The sequence below is a fragment of the Dipodomys merriami genome, unplaced genomic scaffold (assembly GCF_024711535.1).
Source record: "Dipodomys merriami isolate MVZ:Mamm:240054 unplaced genomic scaffold, mDipMer1.0.p SCAF_138, whole genome shotgun sequence".
NCBI classification, from domain to species: Eukaryota; Metazoa; Chordata; class Mammalia; order Rodentia; family Heteromyidae; genus Dipodomys; species Dipodomys merriami.
The window spans coordinates 2,342,237-2,361,122 of NW_027202693.1; the positions used below are offsets into that span (position 1 = coordinate 2,342,237).

Genomic DNA, 18,886 nt, shown 5'->3' on the forward strand with positions numbered 1-18,886 from the left:
CTGGCACAGGGCCCAAGGTTACCTTTCCACCACAGGCAGCACTTGCTGAATATGGAGAGAAGAATCTTATTTGTGGACGTTGTAAAGAGTAGAGCTGGGTTTGGTCCAGTCCCTAAGCCAGCCGTTGCCTCAGTGGCTAACGGTAATCACCAAGGTAAGGAGAGGTGCGGAACCCAAGCCCACCTCCCCACTCCCCCGTCCCGCTGTCAGGTCAGGGGGAGTCCCCAAATCAAGACCACGCAGGTGTGTAGACATGAGCACTGTGTGGGTCGGACCCTGGCAAGTTTGTTCCTGAGCACAGTCTCCGTGTTGAAGCAAAGGAGGTCAGTTTGCAGTCGGGTGAGGTGCTGAGGAATTTGGAACAAGGTAGACTGATGTTTCCTTCATTTGGAAGAGAGTCATACATAAGGCCCAATGTCACCACTACGTTGATAAACATCTCCCACCTCTCAGGACCCAGCCACACTATCATCTTCCTTAAGGCCAAGCTTGCTCCCAACCCCAGGGCTTTTGTACTTGCTGGTGTCTTGGCCTGGAATGTTTCTAGAATTACTGGGCTTTAAACTCAGGGCCTTGTATTTGCCAGACAGCTGCTCTATCACTGGAACCACAAGCCTAGACCTTCATAAATTTCTGTGTGTGCTGGTACTGGGGCCTGAGCTCAGGGCCAGGGTGTTATCCCTTAGCTTTTCCTTCAACATTGGTGTTCTACCTCTTGAGCCACAGCTCCACTTTCCATCTTCTTGGTGGTTTAACTGGAGATAAAGAGTCTCATACCCTTTTCTGCTTGGGGCTGGCTTTAAACCTCAATCCTCCAAATCCCAGCCTCTAGAGTAGCTAGGATTATAGGTGTGAGCTACCAGCACCCAGCTACAGTGACCGAAGTTTCTTAATGCCCTCTTGCCTGCTATGGCAGATGTATTTTGGGGGCTTCTAATCTGTTATCATGGCCACTGAGGCTTAAGACTTGAACGGAATGCAGGGGACATGTTTGGGAGGCACATTCTGTTGTGACAGAGCACGGAGCTGAGAAGGGTCTGGTTTTGAACTTCGAGACCTGGACAGTGTCAGAGCATGCACAAAAGGACAGAAGGCACAGGAATGACACTCCAACCAAGCTCTGTGGAACGAACATGCTAGAAGCAGAGAGGGAAGCAGCAGCTGCACCTCACTTAGTTATGAAACCACACTCTTAAAAATACAAGATTTTTCTCTTGCCATGTGGGAATGTCCCAGAAAGTACTTCCCCATGGTCTCTGCCGTGGGAAACAGGCGAAAGGACTCACGAAGTGCCCCTTCACGAAGGGTGGCTTCCTCGGTGTCGTCATCGCCTGCTATCTGGCACGAGCTGCACATTTAATGTATTTCCTTCAAAGGACATGAACCTCTTGAAGCTTTTCTATTCTAAGTGAAGAGCAAAAACAATCGCTTTGTTTCTTAGAAGCAGACTAGAGCAAAACATTGTACCTTCTGGCCATCATAAGTGAGGGTTAAAGTGAACAGATCCAAGTATGAGTTGTCTTTTGTAGGTCAAGTTCAAGGACCAGGCTTTTTTTTTTTTTTTTTTTTAGTCTGGTCGTGGGGCCTGAACTCTGGGCCTGGGCGCTGTCCCTCAGCTCTTCAGCTCAAGGCTAGCGCTCTACCACTTGAGCCACAGCGCCGCTTCCGGCTTTTTTCTTTTTTCTTATGTGGTGCTGAGGAATCGAACCCAGGGCCTCATGCATACAATGCAAGGCAAGCGCTCTACCACTGAGCCACCTTCCCAGCCCAAGGACCAGGCTTTTTAAAGACCCTAGAGCTAAGGGCTCATGACTGTAATCCTAACTACTCAAGAGGCTGAGATCTGGAGGACCAAAGTTCCAAGGTGGGCAAAAAAGTCTGTGAGATTACATCTTTCTAATAAAATGCAAGATGGAGGCAGGGCTTAAGTGGTAAGAGTGCCAGCTTTAATTAAGAAAGCTGGAGAAAAAAAAAAGCTGAATGAGAGCATGAAGACTTAGTTCAGGCCCCAGTACCCTCAAGGAAGGAAGGAAGGAAGGAAGGAAGGAAGGAAGAAGGAAGGAAGGAAGGAAGGAAGGAAGGAAGGAAGGAAGGAAGGAAGGAAGGAGGGAGGGAGGGAGGAAAGGAAGGGGAAGGGGAAGGGGAAGGAGAAGGGGAAGAAAGGAATAATAAGCAGGTGTTAATGCCTGGGCACAGTACATACTGCTTTGTAACTGATATCTTTAAAACAGTACATTCATTTGTTCTATCTGTATGCAGATAACTCTCATTCTCAGTACACCATCATCATCGTGGTAATAGTGCCCCAACAGCTCAGTAGACAAGTCTCAAGGGAGCCTCAAATATGTACACTATGGCATATATGTTTACATGGAACAACAAACAATGAACCAGAGGTATAAAAAGTATCAAAAAACTGGGACCAATGGCTCACACCTATAATCCTACCTACTCAGGAGGCTAAGATCTGAGGATCACAGTTCGAAGTCAACCTAGGCAGGAAGGCCTGTGAGAGAGTTATCTTTAATTAACTATCAAAAGCCAAAAGTAGAGCTGTGACTCAAGTGATAGGATGCTAGCCTTAAACAAATTGCTCAGGGACAGCGCTCAGACCCTGAGTTCAAGCCCTCGGACCAGCACCAAAAATAAAATAAAATAAAAGTTCAGCAGCTGAGCCTGCTAGTGCCTTACCTACTTAAGAGGCAAAAGTAGAGGATCTCAAATTAGAGGCCAGCCTTGGCAAAAATAATGAGACTCTATTAAAACAACAACAAATGTTAATAGCAAATATTAATGGTAACCCCCTTCATATAACTAAAGAGAATTTAAAAATACATTTTTTAAAAGCAAAATAAAAAGGGATAGGAGTTTAGCTGAAGTGGTAGAGTGTTTGCCTAACGTGCACAAAGCCCTATATTTCATCCTCAGCACCTCAAAAACAAAAAATTCCCCTTGTAGGGGCAATGAAATGAAGGACATGATTGGAGGATGAGTGGGCAAGTGCAGTTATTATATTCAATGTACACTATGTAAAAACTGACCTACAGGATGGGGAAAGCTGTGTAGGAACGATGGAAGCGGTGACATTGATCAGGATGCATTGTACTCCTGACTCGACTTCTGAAACTGAAACCACTGTGTACACCTACATAACTGAAAAAGCAAAATAAAAATAATTTCCCCCAAGCGCTAGAAGGTGGCTCAGTGATAGAGTGCTTGCCTAGCATGCATGAAGCCCTGGGTTCAATTCCTCAGCACCACATAAGCAGAAAAAGCCCTAAGTGGCGCTGTGGCTCAAGTAGTAGAGCGCTAGACTTGAGAGGGACAGCGCCCAGGCCCTGAGTTCAAGCCCCATGACCGACAAAATAAATAAATAAATAAATAGCAATAATTCCCCCAAACTAATTTCAGGTTGGTTTGGGGGTTTCTTTGTTTGGTGGTGGTGGTGGTACTGGGGTTTGAACTCAAGCCCTTGTGCTTGCTAAGCAGGTGCTGAGCCCTGCCCCAAGCCTGTTGCTTTTTGTCTGGACCACTCCAGACTGTGATTCTCCTATTTATACTTCTCCAGTAGCTGAGATGAAAGGGATGCATCACCATGCCTGGCTTTGCTCCCCCCTCCACCCCCCGAGCTAAGGCTGGAACTCAGGGCCTTACACTTGCCAGGCAAGTACTCTGCCACTGAGCTAAATTACCAACCCCTTTGCCCAGCTTTTTACTGATTGAAAAGAACCATGCAAACCTTTTGCTTGGACTGGTCTCAAATCTTGATCCTCCCCCCATCTCAGCCTTGGGCAGCTAGGATTCCAGGCATGAACGACAGTACTCCCCTCCCTCTCAGTATGGCTTGTTTTTGAAGTTAACAGAAAAATCTGAAAACACATTTGAGACATATACCTCTGATTTTAAAACTCTAGAAAATAAAAAATGCTGTCTTTTATCTTTCTTCTGAGTAAAGAATGTCAGTGTGGCTGGTCAGAAACAAGATACATGGAGAAAGCATCAGGAATTAAATCAAAACCCTTCTCAACACAAACTACAGAGCTGAAGGCAAGAGACGGGAGCAGCAGTGTCTGCACACGCTCCTGGCCGACCTGACATCACTGGGGCACAATCTGCCAAGAGTCAGCTTGCCTGGCTTCAGAGTGTGTAATGACCCACCTGAAGGCTTGAGGCATGCAAAGACAAGCACTCAGTGACATACCCACCCTTCACTAGACAAGAACACTAGAGAGACTTGCCAACAGAGCCTGGATGAGAAGCCTGTGCTTTTTAGAAGAGCTAGATGGAGGAATATGTTAGCTTCCTCTCTGCATGGCGGATCACAAGGGTCTGGAAGGAAGGAGCAGAATGTGGGTAGAGCCGGCACCGAAACAGAGTACTTGTACCCTACACACTTCTAGAACACTGGCTTTTGTTGGTGGTGGTTTTTGTTTGTTTGCTTTTTGCCAGGATTAGGGTTTGAACTATGTGGGGTTTGAACTAGTCAAGCGCTCTACCACTTGAGCCACATTCCCAGCCCTTTTTGAATTAGGTGAGGTTTTTGTAGTTTTTTGTTGTTGTTGTTTTGTTTTGTTTTGTTTTTGGTATTGTTTTATGATAGGTTCTCTCACATTTGCCCTGGATATCTTCAGACCACAATCCTCCTATCTCCACCTCTGGAGCAGCTGAGATTACAGGTGTGAAACATCAAACTCAACCCAATTTTGTGTTTTGTTTTGCTTTTTCCCCGAGACAGGTCTTACTAGGTTTTAGATGTTGATATGGAGCTCAGTCTATAGCCAATGATGGCCGTGAGCTTGAGACCCTCCTGTCTCCTAAGTGCTGAGAGTTCAGGCATGGACTACCATAACTGAAATGAAATTAAAAAAAAAAAAAACAGAACACCTTTTGGCTGGGTGCTGATGGCTCATGCCTGTAATTCTAGCTAATTGGGAGGGAGAGATCTGAGGATACCAATTCAAAGCCAGCTAGGGCAGGAAGTTTATGAGACTCTCATCTCCTATTAGCCACCAAAAAACTGGAAGTAGAGCTGTGGCTTAAGTGGTAGAGCACTAGCCTTGAGTATAAAAGCTTAGGGACAGAGCCCAGGCTCTGAGTTCAAGCCCTAGGACTGGCACACAAAAAAAAAAGTTTACACTTGAAACCAAAAAGAACAGCTATTGCTCCAAGATAATTTTATTCTACTGAACTCTACTGTGATTTTTCCGTTTCTCCATTTCTTTTCAGTCATTTTGGTGTCTGTTTCCTGAGACAGGGTCTTTTTCCCTACAGCTAGACTGGCCTGAGACTTACTAGGTAGCTCAGGCTGGCCTTGAACTCTCAACCATACTTCTGGGATCACCGGCATGCCATGCACTACCACACTGGACTTTCAATCATTTCTTGGACACCTCCTCAGAGTGAGGTGTTACTGGGAAAGGCAGATGCAGAGGGGACTCCATCCTGGTACTAGGCTCAAGCACAGGATGAGCTACAAGCACAAACTCCCTACTATACTGGCAGGTTCACGCCAGGAAATTATCTTTGGTGGAAAGAATATACTTGGAAAAGAACACAACAGGCTAATCACACAAGCCAAGTTGGTAAAATATCCAGAACAGAATAAAATGCACGCCCCCCCCCCCACAGACATTCACACTAAGAGCGATGACTTAAGTTTCAAAACTTAAATGCCGGTGTGGTGGGAAGAAGGGGGTGCAAGAGTGGTCAGATGACCAGAGGCCCCGGGAGGAGAGAAGCGGGTGTCGGATTACTCTTCAAAGCGGTCCACCCTTGTCCTAGCCGGCAATACACTAAAACAAAACTAGCTCCCAAAGTGACAAACCTCGGCGCCGCACACGCTGCAGAAAGGCCTTCTTTCTCTGGATAGGAAGCTAACAGAGACCTCAGGCTCCGAGTGGGAGGAAAGGAGGCACGACCCAGTGCACACCGTGGACAAAGGCTTGCGGGAGCCTGAGACTCCTGGAGGGGGGTGAGGGTAGGGGGTGGTGTCCCCTTAGCAAGGGGTCAAGGTGATTGGGCGGGGGGGGGGGAGAGAAGTTGCAGCGACCTCTGGAAAGCAGGAAAGCCGGGCCAAACCTTTCATGCAGCCCCGCACCAAATGTGGAGTCAGGAGAAATCTGAACCGTCCCGCAGGGACCCAGGGGTTCCGCACGCGCCCTCATGAGGGGGGGAGTGTGCCCGGGATTCGGGTGCGGGTGGGGGGCTGAGGCGGGGGGGGGCGCGAGGAGGATTTGGGGAGGGAAGGAGGGCGGGAAAGAGGGGACGGCGGTCAGGAAGGGGGGGATTTAGAGGGCGGAGGTAAATCGTTGGGCGGAGCAGGCTGGCGGGGCCTGGGGACGGTCGGGGCGGAGACGCGCGCGCGGGGCCGGGAACAAAGTTGATGAGGGCGCAAAGTTAGGCAGGAGGCTCCCCGAGGGCGGGATTTCGGGGCTCTGCGACGCGCGATCGGGCGTCCTGCAAGGCGATGGAGGGCTGGAGGGGGAGACCCCAGAGCGTGGAAGTTCGGAGTGGCGACCCGGGGGTGAGGGGGGGGTCACTCCGCTCGCCGGGGTGAGGGGGGCGCAGCAGCTGTACTTACCAGGGTCGGACGGCCGGCGAGGATCGGGCGGCAGCTCCGGCCAGGGCGGGGCCGCCCGGCTCCTCCCTCCCCCCCCCCGCCCCACCCCGCGCCCTCGCGGCCGGCGCCTCCCATTGGCTGCCGCGTCTCAGGTCCGCGTCCGGTTCGGCCAATCAGCGCCGAGCAGCGCCGTTTGGAAACTTTTTTCCGCCGGCCGGGCGGGAGGAGACTCCGGTCGTGGCCCGGAGCTGCTGCGTCCGCCGCTGCGGGCGGCGGCGCCCTGGACCGGGCGGGCCACGCGTCTCCGGAGAATACGCCGTTGGCCTCCTCCTGCCGCCGCTTCCTGTTCGTGAGCTTCTTCCCGACACGGTGTTAAGGACCAGGACCGAGGCTCAGTACCCCCAATCCTTCCCGCTACTTTGTGCCCACAGTAGAAGCTTCAGCACCTCTCTCTTCCTCCGGGACCGAAGCTTGGAGCTCTGCGCGCCCCAGCCAAGTTGGGCACGTTAACTGAAGCCCAAATCGGCACATTTAGATGACACCCACCAGCTAATCTAAAACTACTTGGATCTCAATTTCCCCAAAAGGGTGGAAAAGTAAAAGTTTGCGGAAAATAGGGTTGATATTGGGCAACGGGGGGGAAAAAAAGTGCCATTACTGGGGCTCGAACTCAGGGCCTGGGCGTTATCCTGAGTTATTTCTCAAGGCTGGTGCCCTACCAGCTGAGCTACAGCTCCTCTACCAGCTTTTTGGTGGTTAACTGGAGATAATTCTCATAGAATTCCCTATCTATGCTGGCTTCAAATCGTGATTCTCAGATCTTAGCCTCCTCAGTAGCAGGGTTACAGACGTGAGCCACCAGAGCCCAGCTCTGGTGTACATTAAAACTATTTCTTTTAAACTTCGTTTCCTTGTAGAGCTCAGCTTCTTAACTCCTTCCATCCTAATTTACCAGTTCAAACATTAAACCTAACCGAAGCAGAATTAAACTGAGGAAAAAAAATGAGTTGGGTCAAATGTAGAGTAGCCACTTAACTACTAAAGACATCTTCAAAAAAATAAAGCAAGGGCTGGGAAGGTGGCTCAGTGGTAGAGCGCTTGCCTTGCATGCCTGAGGCCCTGGGTTTGATTCCTCAGCACCACATAAGCAAAAAGAAAAAAGCCAAAAGTGGCACTGTGGCTCAAGTGGTAGAGCGCTAGCCTTGACATAAGAGCTGAGGGACAGCGCCCAGGCCCAGAGTTGAGGCCCCACCACTGGACCCCCCCCCCCAAAAAAGCAAATCTTCACCCTTGTTTCACAAATGAGAAGAGTGTTATTTGGACAAGAGGGGAAAATCCAATACTAAATAGGAAATCAAATTAACAGGCAATTCATATTTAAGAAAATATATCCTAAAAGAAACTTTAACATAGATCAAGAAAAAAAATTACTTTTTGTTTTGGTCAGTTGTGGGGCCTGGATGCTATCCCTGAGCTTTTTCAGGCAAAGCTAGTGCTCTATCACTTTGAGCTACAGCTCTACTTCTGGTTTCCGGTTGGTTAATTACAGATGAGAGTCTCACTGGCTTTCTTGCCTGAACTGGCTAAAACTTAGATCCTCAGATCTCAGCCTCCTGAGTAGATAGGATTACAGCTGTGAGCCACTGGCACCCTGCTCAAAGTATGTTTTAATAGGTAATTATCTCCTACATAAAGCTGATATCCTCTTCTTAGCCTAACACACACACACACTATATATAATATACATATATGAAAAGCTATATTTATATACACACAAGTTTTTGATGGTTCTGTGGGATTTTAACTCAAGGTCTCCTACTTGCTAAGCAGATACTCTACCATTTGAGCAATTCTTCCAGTTCTAGACTAGGCATTTTTGAATTTGAAAGAATGCCAAGTAAAGTCAATCAAAAATGTTTCTGGGAGCAGCACTGTGGTAGAGTGCAAGTGTCTTCAATGAAAGCAGCTCAGGGACAGTGCCCAAGCCCAGAGTTCAAGCCCCAGGACTGGGTGGAGAGGAGATTTCTGCACTTTTCTGTGGTTTAAATGGAAATAAAAATTAAAAATCTGGCATCATCTTCATTTTTTAATAATTTCCTTTTTGGTATTTATTAATATACTATGTTCAGAAATATTCTGCTAGAATAAAAAGGAGGAAAAAAATCTGTTAAGACTAACATTTGTTTTGGTACTTATAAAAACAAAGTGTTGGGGCTGGGAATATGACGTAGTGGTGGGTTTGATTCCTTAGTACCATATAAACAGAAAAAGCTGAAAGTGGTGCTGTGTTCAACTGGTAGAGGGCTAGCCTTGAGCAAAAAAAGCCCAGGGAAGGTGCCCAGGCCCTGAGTTCAAGCCCCAGGACTGGCAAAAAAAAATTTTTTTTAAATAAAAATAAAGTGTTAGCAAGATACCTGGTGGCTCACAACCTGTGATCCTGGCTACTCACTAGGCTGAGAACCAGAGGATCGAGGTTCCAGGTTAGCCCAGGGAAAAGTCCACAAGATTTAATTTCTAAAGTAGCAGGAAAAAGCAGAAAAGCAAAAAAGCAGGTCTGCAGCTGTGGCTCAAGTTGTAGGGCACCAATCAAGCAAGCTGAACCCCAAGTTCAAATCCTGGTGCAGGCAGGAAAAGACTGATTTTCGTTTTTAATTCTCACTTGGAAAACATTACCCCAGGGGGGAGGGGGGAGGCTGGGAAGGGAGGTGAAGGGTAAACAAAGGAGGAGGCTGCAATGCTTGGTAAGAAATGTAGGCATTATCCTGCCCATGTAATTGTAGCCCCTCTGTACAGTATGTTCTCAAATAAAATAATATTAAAAAAAATAAATTCCCAAAAAGTGGAAAAAAAAAAACAAAAACATTACCCCACCATAGATACCAAGGCAGGTAGATGATGTATAGTTGCGCTGTGGGTTCTAGAAAATGAGTGGCACCAAGGAATCATTGGCGTGTTTCCTGCCTTCCCCAATCCACACCTACAGGGGTGCCTACCGGGCCAGTTACGCAGATTGCCTAATGAAATCACTACAAACAGGGGAGGCAGGGAGGAAAAAAAAAAAAACTTTTTTTTTTCATCTTCCACTTGTTAATTGCTTTTTGCCAAGTTGATCACTTTCCTGGCAGACTTTAAAAACAACACTTTTAAAGTAATTATTGCACGAGTACATTCTGAGGTTGTGTCTACAGTTGGCCACGACGTTGCGCCTTTTCTCATTTGCAAGAGGAAACAGCACCTAGCCTTCCCAGAGGCCACAGGTTTAGCCTCTTGAGTCCCTGTGGTGCTGCCCGCATGAAAAGTGGCTGTGGTTTTGCAGAACTTTCCTAAACTTACCAAAAGTCTCCTTTGCTGTCCCTGGGAACAGCCAGATCCATTTGGAATGAGTTCTGGACCACTCCTGAAAACTTAAAACGTTTCCTCCCTAAGGTCACCAAAGACCTCTTCAATCGGGGGTGGGGGGGGGGGGGTGGTTGGCAAGATTCAGCTTGGCCTTGGTGCGACTTAATTGGCGCCAGCTGGGCCAACCAACCTTGCTGGGGCAATCAGGAAGGACCTGGCCAACACTCACGGGCACGGGGAGCCGGGCTCAGGCCTGAAACGCTAGCTACTCAGAAGCTTGAGATCTGAGGACCCAGGTTCAAAGCCAGCTCACCCCCCTCCGAACCCTCCCCCCCAAAAAAAAGAAAGCCCAGAAGTGGAGGGAGAGGGAAGGAAGCTCTGAGTTCAAGCCTCCAGGAGAACTTTTAGCCCACAGGCCGTGTTTGATCTCGTTTTTCTCCACCCGCCACTAGGCTGCAGCAGATGAAAGGACTCGGTGGATGTGCGCCCGGCGGGGCGATCACGTGACCGCAGGAGGCCGGAGCGGCCGAGGGCGAGGCCGTCGGGCGCCGGCGCGGCCCCGGCCCCGCGTCGCCGGCCTGAGGCGCCGCCCGGCCGAGCGAACGCCGTCCCGCCGCTTTTCCTTCGGTTCCGCCTCACAAGCTCCCTAATCCTCCGCTCCGACGCTCCACTCGACTCCGCGGGGCAGCAGACCTCTTTAAACTGGGGGTCCCTGCCGACTAAGCCCGGCTGACCCCCCAGGAAAGCCGCTATTTAGGGGTTTATCGGGAGGGGACTGAGCCTGACGAGGCTGCAGGGCCGCGAGGCCCCGCCCCCCCCCGCGGCTCCCAGCATGCCCCGCGCGGGGGGAGGCCGCGGCGGAGGGAGGAGGCGGGGCCGAGGGAGAGAGGGGCGGGGCGAGCCGGAGAGAAGAGCGTCGGTTTTGCGACAGGGGCGGGCGCGGTGCGGAAGCGGAAGTGGAGGGCGCGCTTGGCGGCGGCGGCGGGAGCGGCGGAGTCGGGAATCAAAACAAAGGGCCTGGGGGGGGCGGGGGGAAGGTGGCGGGGTTGGAATGTGAGCGCCGGTGGAGCCCGTGGCCCAGGTGAGTTTCCTGTCAGCTGCGGGACTTGACTTCGGTGGGCCCGCCGCTCTGGGAGCCCCGGGGGGGACGGAGTGTGGTGTGAAGTGGGGGGGGGAGCGGAGGTCCGGCCCCCCCTTCCCATACTTGCAGCTGGCGGGGTGACGGCAGGTGTTGGGTCGGAGGAAGGTCTGACACTCGCCCGGCGAGGCCCCGCGCGGCCCGTGTCCCCCTCAGGACTGTACCCCGCCGTCTCGGTGGCGCTTTTCCCCTTTTTTTTTTTGGGGGGGGGGGGGTGCTCCGCACGCACCTGTTTCCCCCGGTCCCTGTCAGGGCCTCCAGGTGTGAAGAGGAACCTGCCTGGAGGGTTGTGCAAAGTTGGGGAAAAGATAGGGGCGGGCGTCAAAGTGCAAACTCACTTGGAAGATTTGCACCCGACACCCCCACAAGGGTGACCCCAAGCCCCTTCCCCCCCCCATCCTTGTAACTCACGGGCTCGCCATCCGCCTGGAGATTTTTTTTCCCCCCCATTTTGCCGGGCACCTTTCTGCCCGGTGTTTAGCTTTCTAGCTACTTCTGTATCTTTCCAGCTAGTCACCATCTCTTGACATTTACTGAGCAATTCATTCATGTCAAGTATTATTTACAGATATCTGCCAAGCACTTTGCTGGGTACTTGCAACTATGTTGCCTTATTTTCTGCTGTCGTGGAATTTATATTCTTTTTAAAGGAGAGAGAAATAAAGTAACAAGCCAAAGGAGGGGGGGGGGAAGAGGCCAGGATAAGATTGAGTGGTTAATGGCAAGGCTATTTGCTAAGTGTTTTATGTGAACTACTAGATATAATCAAACGGGCAGTTAACTACTATTATCAGACCCAGAAGAGATGAAATCTCAGGTTCAGAGAGTTCCCAAAACTGCCCAGGTAGAAAGGGACAGACATGCAGGCAGTATGATGTCATAGCTGGAGATCTCAGCCAGTATCTAAATTGCTGAAGACAAGAGATAGTGGCAGAAGGGGTACGCCCACTCAAACAGAACCCAAGTTGGCTATCTTTGTTGCATTCTTTGTTCCTGGGAATAGTTGGGAAATATTCATGGTGTTGGCCACTAACAAGTTTTTATTTTTTATTATATTGAGACCATGGTATGGAGCAAAGAGATGGATAAGCCTGTGTGTCCTTTCAACAGTAATTGTGTGATATCAAATTTCTGTTTGTAAAGTAACTCATTTCTCCTATCTGCCACACACAAGTGTTGAGGGGGAAAATGATAGAAATGGAATTCATTGCCCCTTTTTTCATTTGTGCATTCCTGTGCTCAGCACAGGCCAGCTGCATGGTAGCCAGCAAGTTTTGGTTTTGTTTGGTTTCAGTCCTGGGGATTGAACTCAGGGCCTAGGCATTTTTCCTGAACTTTTGTACTCAGCACTAGTGTGTTACCAATTGAGCCACAGCTCTACTTTTGGCTTTTTTAAAATTTTGTTATTTTTTTGGCAGCTAATTAGAGATAAAGAGTCTTACAGACTTTACTGCCTGGGCTGGCTTCAAACTGCCATCCTTAAATCTTACCCTCATGAGTAGCTGGGATTATAGGCTTGAGCCATTGGCACCTTACCACAATCGAGTTTTTCTGGATGGGGAAATGAAAAAGCCTAAATTAAAAAGATACATTTTGTAAATTATTATACTCTGTTTCCTCACTTTCAGGATCTAGCTTTGAAGAGGTTTGAAAAAGCCTGGTGAAAGTGTGTCTTTGGTGACACAAGTTCTTCTGATTTCCTGAGGAGCTTTGTTGGGGGACATCTGGCCTGATTAAATAGTGAAAGCAAATCTCATCGTATCTGGTAGCAGGCTACTTTGTCTCTATCTCAGAATTAGAGAGTCCCCACCATGTAGTAGGCAAATGGTCTGCTTTATCCTGCTATCTGTCTAGCAGGCTTTGCACTGAGCAGGAGATACAGTAGTGAAAATAGCCTGTGGAGTGCCCTTAGATCACTTTTTCCCCCCTTTATAGTGCTATAAGATAAGTTGAGAAAAATTAGTTCTAGGAACTAGAAACTTCCTGTGTGTGTGTGTGTAGGAGCTTTGAACTCAGGTCTTGCACCTGCTAAGTGTGTATGGTGCCACTGAACTATACTTTCATGGTGGAAATAGAACTTTAAAAGCTCTGACTTGTAGGTCAAATAGTAAATATTTTAGGCTTTATGGCCACATCTCTGTTGCAAAGACTTAACTCTGACATTGCAGTTCAAAAGCATCTGTAGCCGGGCGCTGGTGGCTCACGCCTGTAATCCTAGCTACTCAGGAGGCTGAGATCTGAGGATCGCGGTTCAAAGCCAGCCCGGGCAGGAGAGACCGTGAGACTCCTGTCTCCAATAAACCACCAGAAAACCGGAAGTGGCGCTGTAGCTCAAGTGGTAGAGTGCTCGCCTTGAGCTGAAGAGCTGAGGAACAGCGCCCAGGCCCAGAGTTCAAGCCCCACGACCGACAAAAAAAAAATTTAAAAAAAAGCATCTGTAGACAGTTTTAAATGGGTGAGTGTTGTGCTCATGCCTGTACTTCTAGCTACTTAGAAGGCTGAGATCTAAGGATTGAAGTTTGAAACCAGCCCTGGCAGGAAACTCCATGAGGCTCCAGTTCATGCTGGAGGTGGAGCTGTGGCTCAATTAATCACATAATAGTCTTGAATGAAAAAGTTAAGGGATAGATAGCACCTAGGCTTTAATTTCAGGTTCTAGTACCAATACAAGAAGAAAGAAAAGAGTTACAGACTCTGAAATTTGAGCTTTGTGTGTAATTTTTCTTCAGGAATTAAAAAAACACAAGATACATCCTTAGTTTACAACTCATTGTTTAAATACAGGCAGTGAGCTGGCTTCCTGTTTGGTGAAATCAGTTCTCTAAACCTTAGTTATAGCCTAGATGGATGGCTTGTGTAACTGTCTGCCCTCCCTCTGACGTGTAGATGTTAAGTCTCTTGGAAAGAGGTGTTTTGGTTTGGTTTTGGTGGTGTTGGCAATTAAGCTCAGGGCCTTGTGTATGCTAGGCAAGCATTCAACCACTAAGCTACATCCCCAGCCCCTGGAAAGAGCCTCTCATCAGAAGATCTAGCTCAAAGTAATTATTTTCTGTGTGTCCAGGTGAAATGTCTGTTAAATTACTCTCCTAGGAATGGCCACTCTCGGTAAGAACTGGGTGGTGGTTTATGTCTCCTCACTGCGGGCCAGCTGCCTCCTCCTCATGAGTGCGGATTGGTTTGATTGCACTGTTTAAGACTTGTAGGAGTGCTGTTAATGCTGGAGTAAATAGAGTACATCTGTATTGTAGGATTTCCTTCAGGGTCGACTTTCATTATAAATAAACTAAGAGATTGTTTGGCTTGCTCTCTGGCAGAATAAGAGTTCAAAGTCCATAGCCGACATTTACTTTGGCCCTTTCACTACTAGACACACAGCGAGAGCCTGATCTTGGGATTCTTGTACCAAGATAAGATGTTAGCTTCCTGCTTCTCCTCAGCAGACCTTTAGGGAGACATAGCTGAGAGGAATTAAGAAAAACCGTAGAAGCAGACTGCTTGGAGCTGGAGGAGGTTGGCTCTAGCCAAGTGAAGAGAGTTCTTGGGTTTGCAGTATCCAACAGTTGGCTCCTCTTCCGAGCACAGTGGTGTATTTATTTTAAAAAAAGGGGGGGGGGGAGGAGTCATCCAGGTCATTCTTAAGAGCTATGGAACACAAGAAATAGCAGAATATAGACTTTAAAAAACAAAATTGATATAGCTTTTAAGTATAAACAGAACCAAATTTACCCGATTTAGCAGCCTGTAATATATTCTGGCATCCCTTCTTCATCTTTTTTTTTTCTTCCTTTTGTGCCTTTGTGGCTTGAACTCAGTGCCAGGTGCTGTCCTTGCTCAAGTCTAGTGCTCTATTTTGAGCCACAGCACCATTTTCGGTAGTTAGGGACAAGAGTTTCAAAGACTTTGCTACCTGGGCTGGCTTTGAACCCCAGTCCTCAGGTAAACAGCCTCCTGAGTAAGCGAGGTTTACAAACATAAGCCATAAAAACCTGGCTCCATTATTCATTGAAGATTTGACTTGTTGGGAGCCACTGCACTGTACCTATAATTGTAGTTTTATGTTTCACTATAATGTACAATGTGTCCTTATGCAAGGAAATAACATGGGCATCTGACTGTCTTGACAGGGTGGAAGAATGAAAGGAAAGGAAGATGGAAGAATGTTGAAGCGCTCCGTGGGGCTGTATGATGGAAGGAAGGGAAACCGAGGGCCCCTGCAGTAGAGCACTTGGATGGCTTCAACCAGACAATGATGCAAAGCCATGGTTTTGGAAATTCTCTAATTGCTTTTCCCGTCCTGAGCAGACATTTCCACTTAGTCCCCAAACGGTAATTATGTGCAAGGGGATGGCACACTCCACTGCAAATGGAGGAGAGGTCCATTTGGCCTGGGACATGACCTTTCTCCATTGACTCTGTGCCATGTTTCCCTGTCTGTCATGTTTGTGTTGGCCCCTGTAGCAGATGAGAGCTCCTGATCCGAGGGGAACATTGTTTTACCTCCAGTCTACCACTCTGAATAACAGTGCTGTGCTTTGAGTAGTCACTGTTACATTTGAGGGGGAGGACGATTGGTTTTCTTATTGAAGTACCAAATTAGGAAAGATTGATGGACAAGATCTCACTGATAGTCCGTTGTTGTTGAACATTTCTCTTGAGTATTGAAATATGAAATATGTCTGCCTTCATGCTTAGGGTTTTGGGGTTTTTTTGTGGTGGTGGTGGAGCTGGGCACTAGTTCTCACAGATTTGACTTGTGTTCCAATCTTCTCAGAAAGAGTCCATGGAGAACAAGAAAGCTGCTGTGGAATTAAAGGATGTCCCATCTCCCCTTCATGCCGGCTCAAAACTTTTCCCAGCAGTTCCAAGTTCTGATATTCATCCTCTCCAGCAACGGAAAATACAGCTTTCAACCGTCCCCCAAGTAAGCTGCTGTGCTCACTGCCCCAATGAGCCGTCCACTTCGCCAATGTGCCGTGGTGGTGGTGGTGGTGGTGGTAGCTTGATTCATGCAGGCGCACTCTTAGACTCTCACAGCACCAGGACAATCACGTGTCAGGTGGGGTCAGGGTTTGCTTTCCAGTCTGCGTCTTCACTCCAGAATGCCTCAGCCAGGAACCCCTTGGCAGGCATCGGGAGTGACTTTTCCGGCATGTGTCTGGAGAGTAATCTGTCGTCCTGCAAGCACCTGTCCTGTTGTGGGAAGCTTCACTTCCAGCCCTGTCACGGTGCCGTGCACAAGCTGTACCCATGTCCGGCGCTCCAGGGCTGCACCTCCGCTGCCTACTTCCCCTGCTCTGATCTCCCCGGCGGGGCTCCGGGGCTCCTGGAGGAGCCCCTCCCACAGCCCGAGTTGACACCTCACTTGTGCACCAGCTCTTTGCACCTGAACGTGGTTCCTCCCGTGTGTTTAAAGGGCTCACTTTACTGCGAAGACTGTCTCAGCAAGGTTTGTAGCTTTTCCTCTTTTCATGTCTTGTGGGATCTGAGGTTTGAGGAGTGGCTCTCTGAGTGGATTTATCTTGTAAAGTCTTGATGGTGCCCAGGGCTGACGCTACTTTATGTATATGTCTGCCCTCTCCGCCCCCTGCCCCCCCCCCCCCCCCAGCCTATTGGCTGCTGGCCCTTAAAGAAGACACAGGTACATTGAGAGACTGTTTGAAAGCAAGTTGCAGAATAATTACTGGCATAGTGTATGATTTTAGAGCTTCTGGCTCTAAGAAATCCACTTCCAGCTTGTGAAACCCCGTCCCGCAAAGCCTCCATGCTGTTTCATCCATAATTGCTGGGCCCGACTGTGGAATATAGGTAATGCCTCGCTGCCTTTCTGTGATAGCATGGGGAACCTGCAGCGTGGCCTCAGTCACACTTGATCCCCAGGGATGTCACTGCCCCAACATACATGGGGGAAGGGTGTCCACTGGAGCAGATCCACACTGAGCTTGTGAATCTGGGGCCCAGGCATTTCAAGTCTCTTCCTAACATGAGGTAATACAATGGGAGCTAATAGTCTTGAAAAAGATTAATTAGCGGGTGGGAATGCATTTTCAGCTATTGTTTGTAACTTTTGCTTCTAAAGTGATGTATCTGCCTCCTAAAAAAGTTTTTTTTATACAGCCGGCAAGAAATAGTATAATTGATGCTAAAGTCTGGCCGAATATACCACCTCCAAATACCCAAGCAGCACCCCTTGCTATTCCTCTGTGTAACGGCTGTGGAACCCAGGGAACAGGGAAGGAGACCACGTTGTTGTTGGCAGCCAACCTAGGCAAAACTGCTTCAAAATTTGGTAAATGACAGAATGCCATGAAATGTGATTGAGTGTCCGATGTTCAGTGTCCAATGCTAACATTGCACTGAATTACCTTTGAAATAATCCTGGGTGTTTTGTTTTGTGCCAGTAGTGGGGCTTGAACTCATGACCTCTTTCTTTTGCTTAGCTTTTTTTTTTGCTTTAGGATGGTACTCTACCAGTGGAGCCACAATTCTACTTATAGCCTTCTGTTGGTTTCTTGGAGACAAGAGTCTTACAGACTTTCTTGCCCAGGCCTGGCTTCGCATCTTGATCCTCAGATCTCAGCCACCTGAGGATTTCAACTCTTGAGTCACCAGCCCCTGGCTTCCTTATGGTTTTAAAGTGATTTGTGTATTCAAAAGTGTATGAGTCTCACTTTCCATCCATTTTTAGAATTCCAGTAACTCACCTGTAATCCTAGCTATTCAGGAGGCAGAGATCAGGAAGATCACATTTTAAGGCCAGCCAGGCAAAAAAGTTTACAAGACCCCCATCTCAACCATTAATTGGAAGGAATGGTATGTGCCTATTGTTGCCACCTATATGGGAGGCTGAGATTGGGAGGATCACAGTTCCCTGCCAACCTGGGCAAAACAGTTGGTGAAACTCCTGTCTCGACAGAAAAAGCCAGATATAGTATATTCCTTTTCATCTTAGCTATGATGGGAAGTGTAAATAGGATAATTATTGAGGCCAACCTGGGCAAAAAAAAAAAAATCTCAATAATCAAAGACAGGGCACAGAAATAGGCATGACTCATACCTGTAATCCTAACTAAATAACCTAAGATCTGAAAGATAATGGTTCGAAGCCAAGCCTGGCAAGAGAAGTCCACAAGATTCCATCTCTAAAATAACCAGTCAAAAAACATGAGTGGAAGCATGATTCAAGTGGTAGAGTGCCTGCCTAGCAAGAGCCAAACCTTTCGAGTTCAAACCCCAGTACCACCCAAAGAGAAAGGAGACAGAAAGGGGGGGTAGGGGGAGGATGGGAAGGGATGGGAAGGGGAAACAAAGGAGGAGGCTACAATGCTTGATGGGAAATGTACTCATTATCTTGCCCATGTAATTGTAACCCCTCTGTACACTATTTTCACAATTAAAAAAAAAAAAGAGACAGAAAGGAACTTCTTTTATTATAGATCAGTAAGTCATTTGCCCTTTGTGGGGCTGCTGAAGCTGTCTGAAGTGAGAAGCTATAGTCAAATGGAGAGCATATTATGAGAAACCGAGTGCTGGAGGAGATTGAAGGTCAACTGAGATTCCTAAATGTCTAGAAATTTAGAACAACTAAGTAGTGGGCAGTCACGAACAGTGTTTGAAAACCTGAAAGTCTGAGGACGTTTTTACAGTGTAAGATCAGATGTTAATGCGGTATCACAAGTAGTTTAAGGTCAGTAGCAGCAGCTTTCCCACCTGGGTCTTCTCAGGGTCTTCCAGGCCCAGCAGGTAGACAGGTGTGGGCTGAGGACTGAAATCAGGCCCGGGGAGCCGCAGCAGCCAGCTGGTTATGTGGTGTTGGCCAGCATGAGCCTGTTCGTGCTTGGAGACAGATTTCT

At 48.2% G+C, this 18,886-nt stretch overlaps 2 protein-coding genes across 14 annotated transcripts in view; one reads left to right on the forward strand and one right to left on the reverse strand.

The window, feature by feature from the left end:
* Positions 1–9,913, reverse strand: part of LOC138825604 (nuclear distribution protein nudE homolog 1) — a 35,869-nt gene extending 25,956 nt beyond the window's left edge. For 5 of the 7 annotated variants that reach the window (XM_070020291.1, XM_070020285.1, XM_070020292.1 and 2 more), the window contains exon 1: positions 6,581–6,661. The gene's annotated coding sequence lies outside the window, so the exon portion shown is untranslated. Of the gene's footprint in view, positions 1–1,286; positions 1,397–6,580; positions 6,662–9,892 lie in introns of those variants that run through there. The other 2 variants (XM_070020287.1, XM_070020288.1) reach the window with 2 other exon arrangements.
* A 982-nt stretch (positions 9,914–10,895) lies between these two features.
* Positions 10,896–18,886, forward strand: part of LOC138825605 (meiosis regulator and mRNA stability factor 1-like) — a 35,387-nt gene continuing 27,396 nt past the window's right edge. For 5 of the 7 annotated variants that reach the window (XM_070020294.1, XM_070020296.1, XM_070020297.1 and 2 more), the window contains exons 1-4: positions 10,896–10,979; positions 15,161–15,362; positions 15,808–16,482; positions 17,151–17,322. In XM_070020294.1, coding sequence (XP_069876395.1) covers positions 15,219–15,362; positions 15,808–16,482; positions 17,151–17,322 — 991 coding nt within the window. In that variant the 5' untranslated portion in view covers positions 10,896–10,979; positions 15,161–15,218. Of the gene's footprint in view, positions 10,980–15,160; positions 15,363–15,807; positions 16,483–17,150; positions 17,323–18,886 lie in introns of those variants that run through there. The other 2 variants (XM_070020298.1, XM_070020300.1) reach the window with 2 other exon arrangements.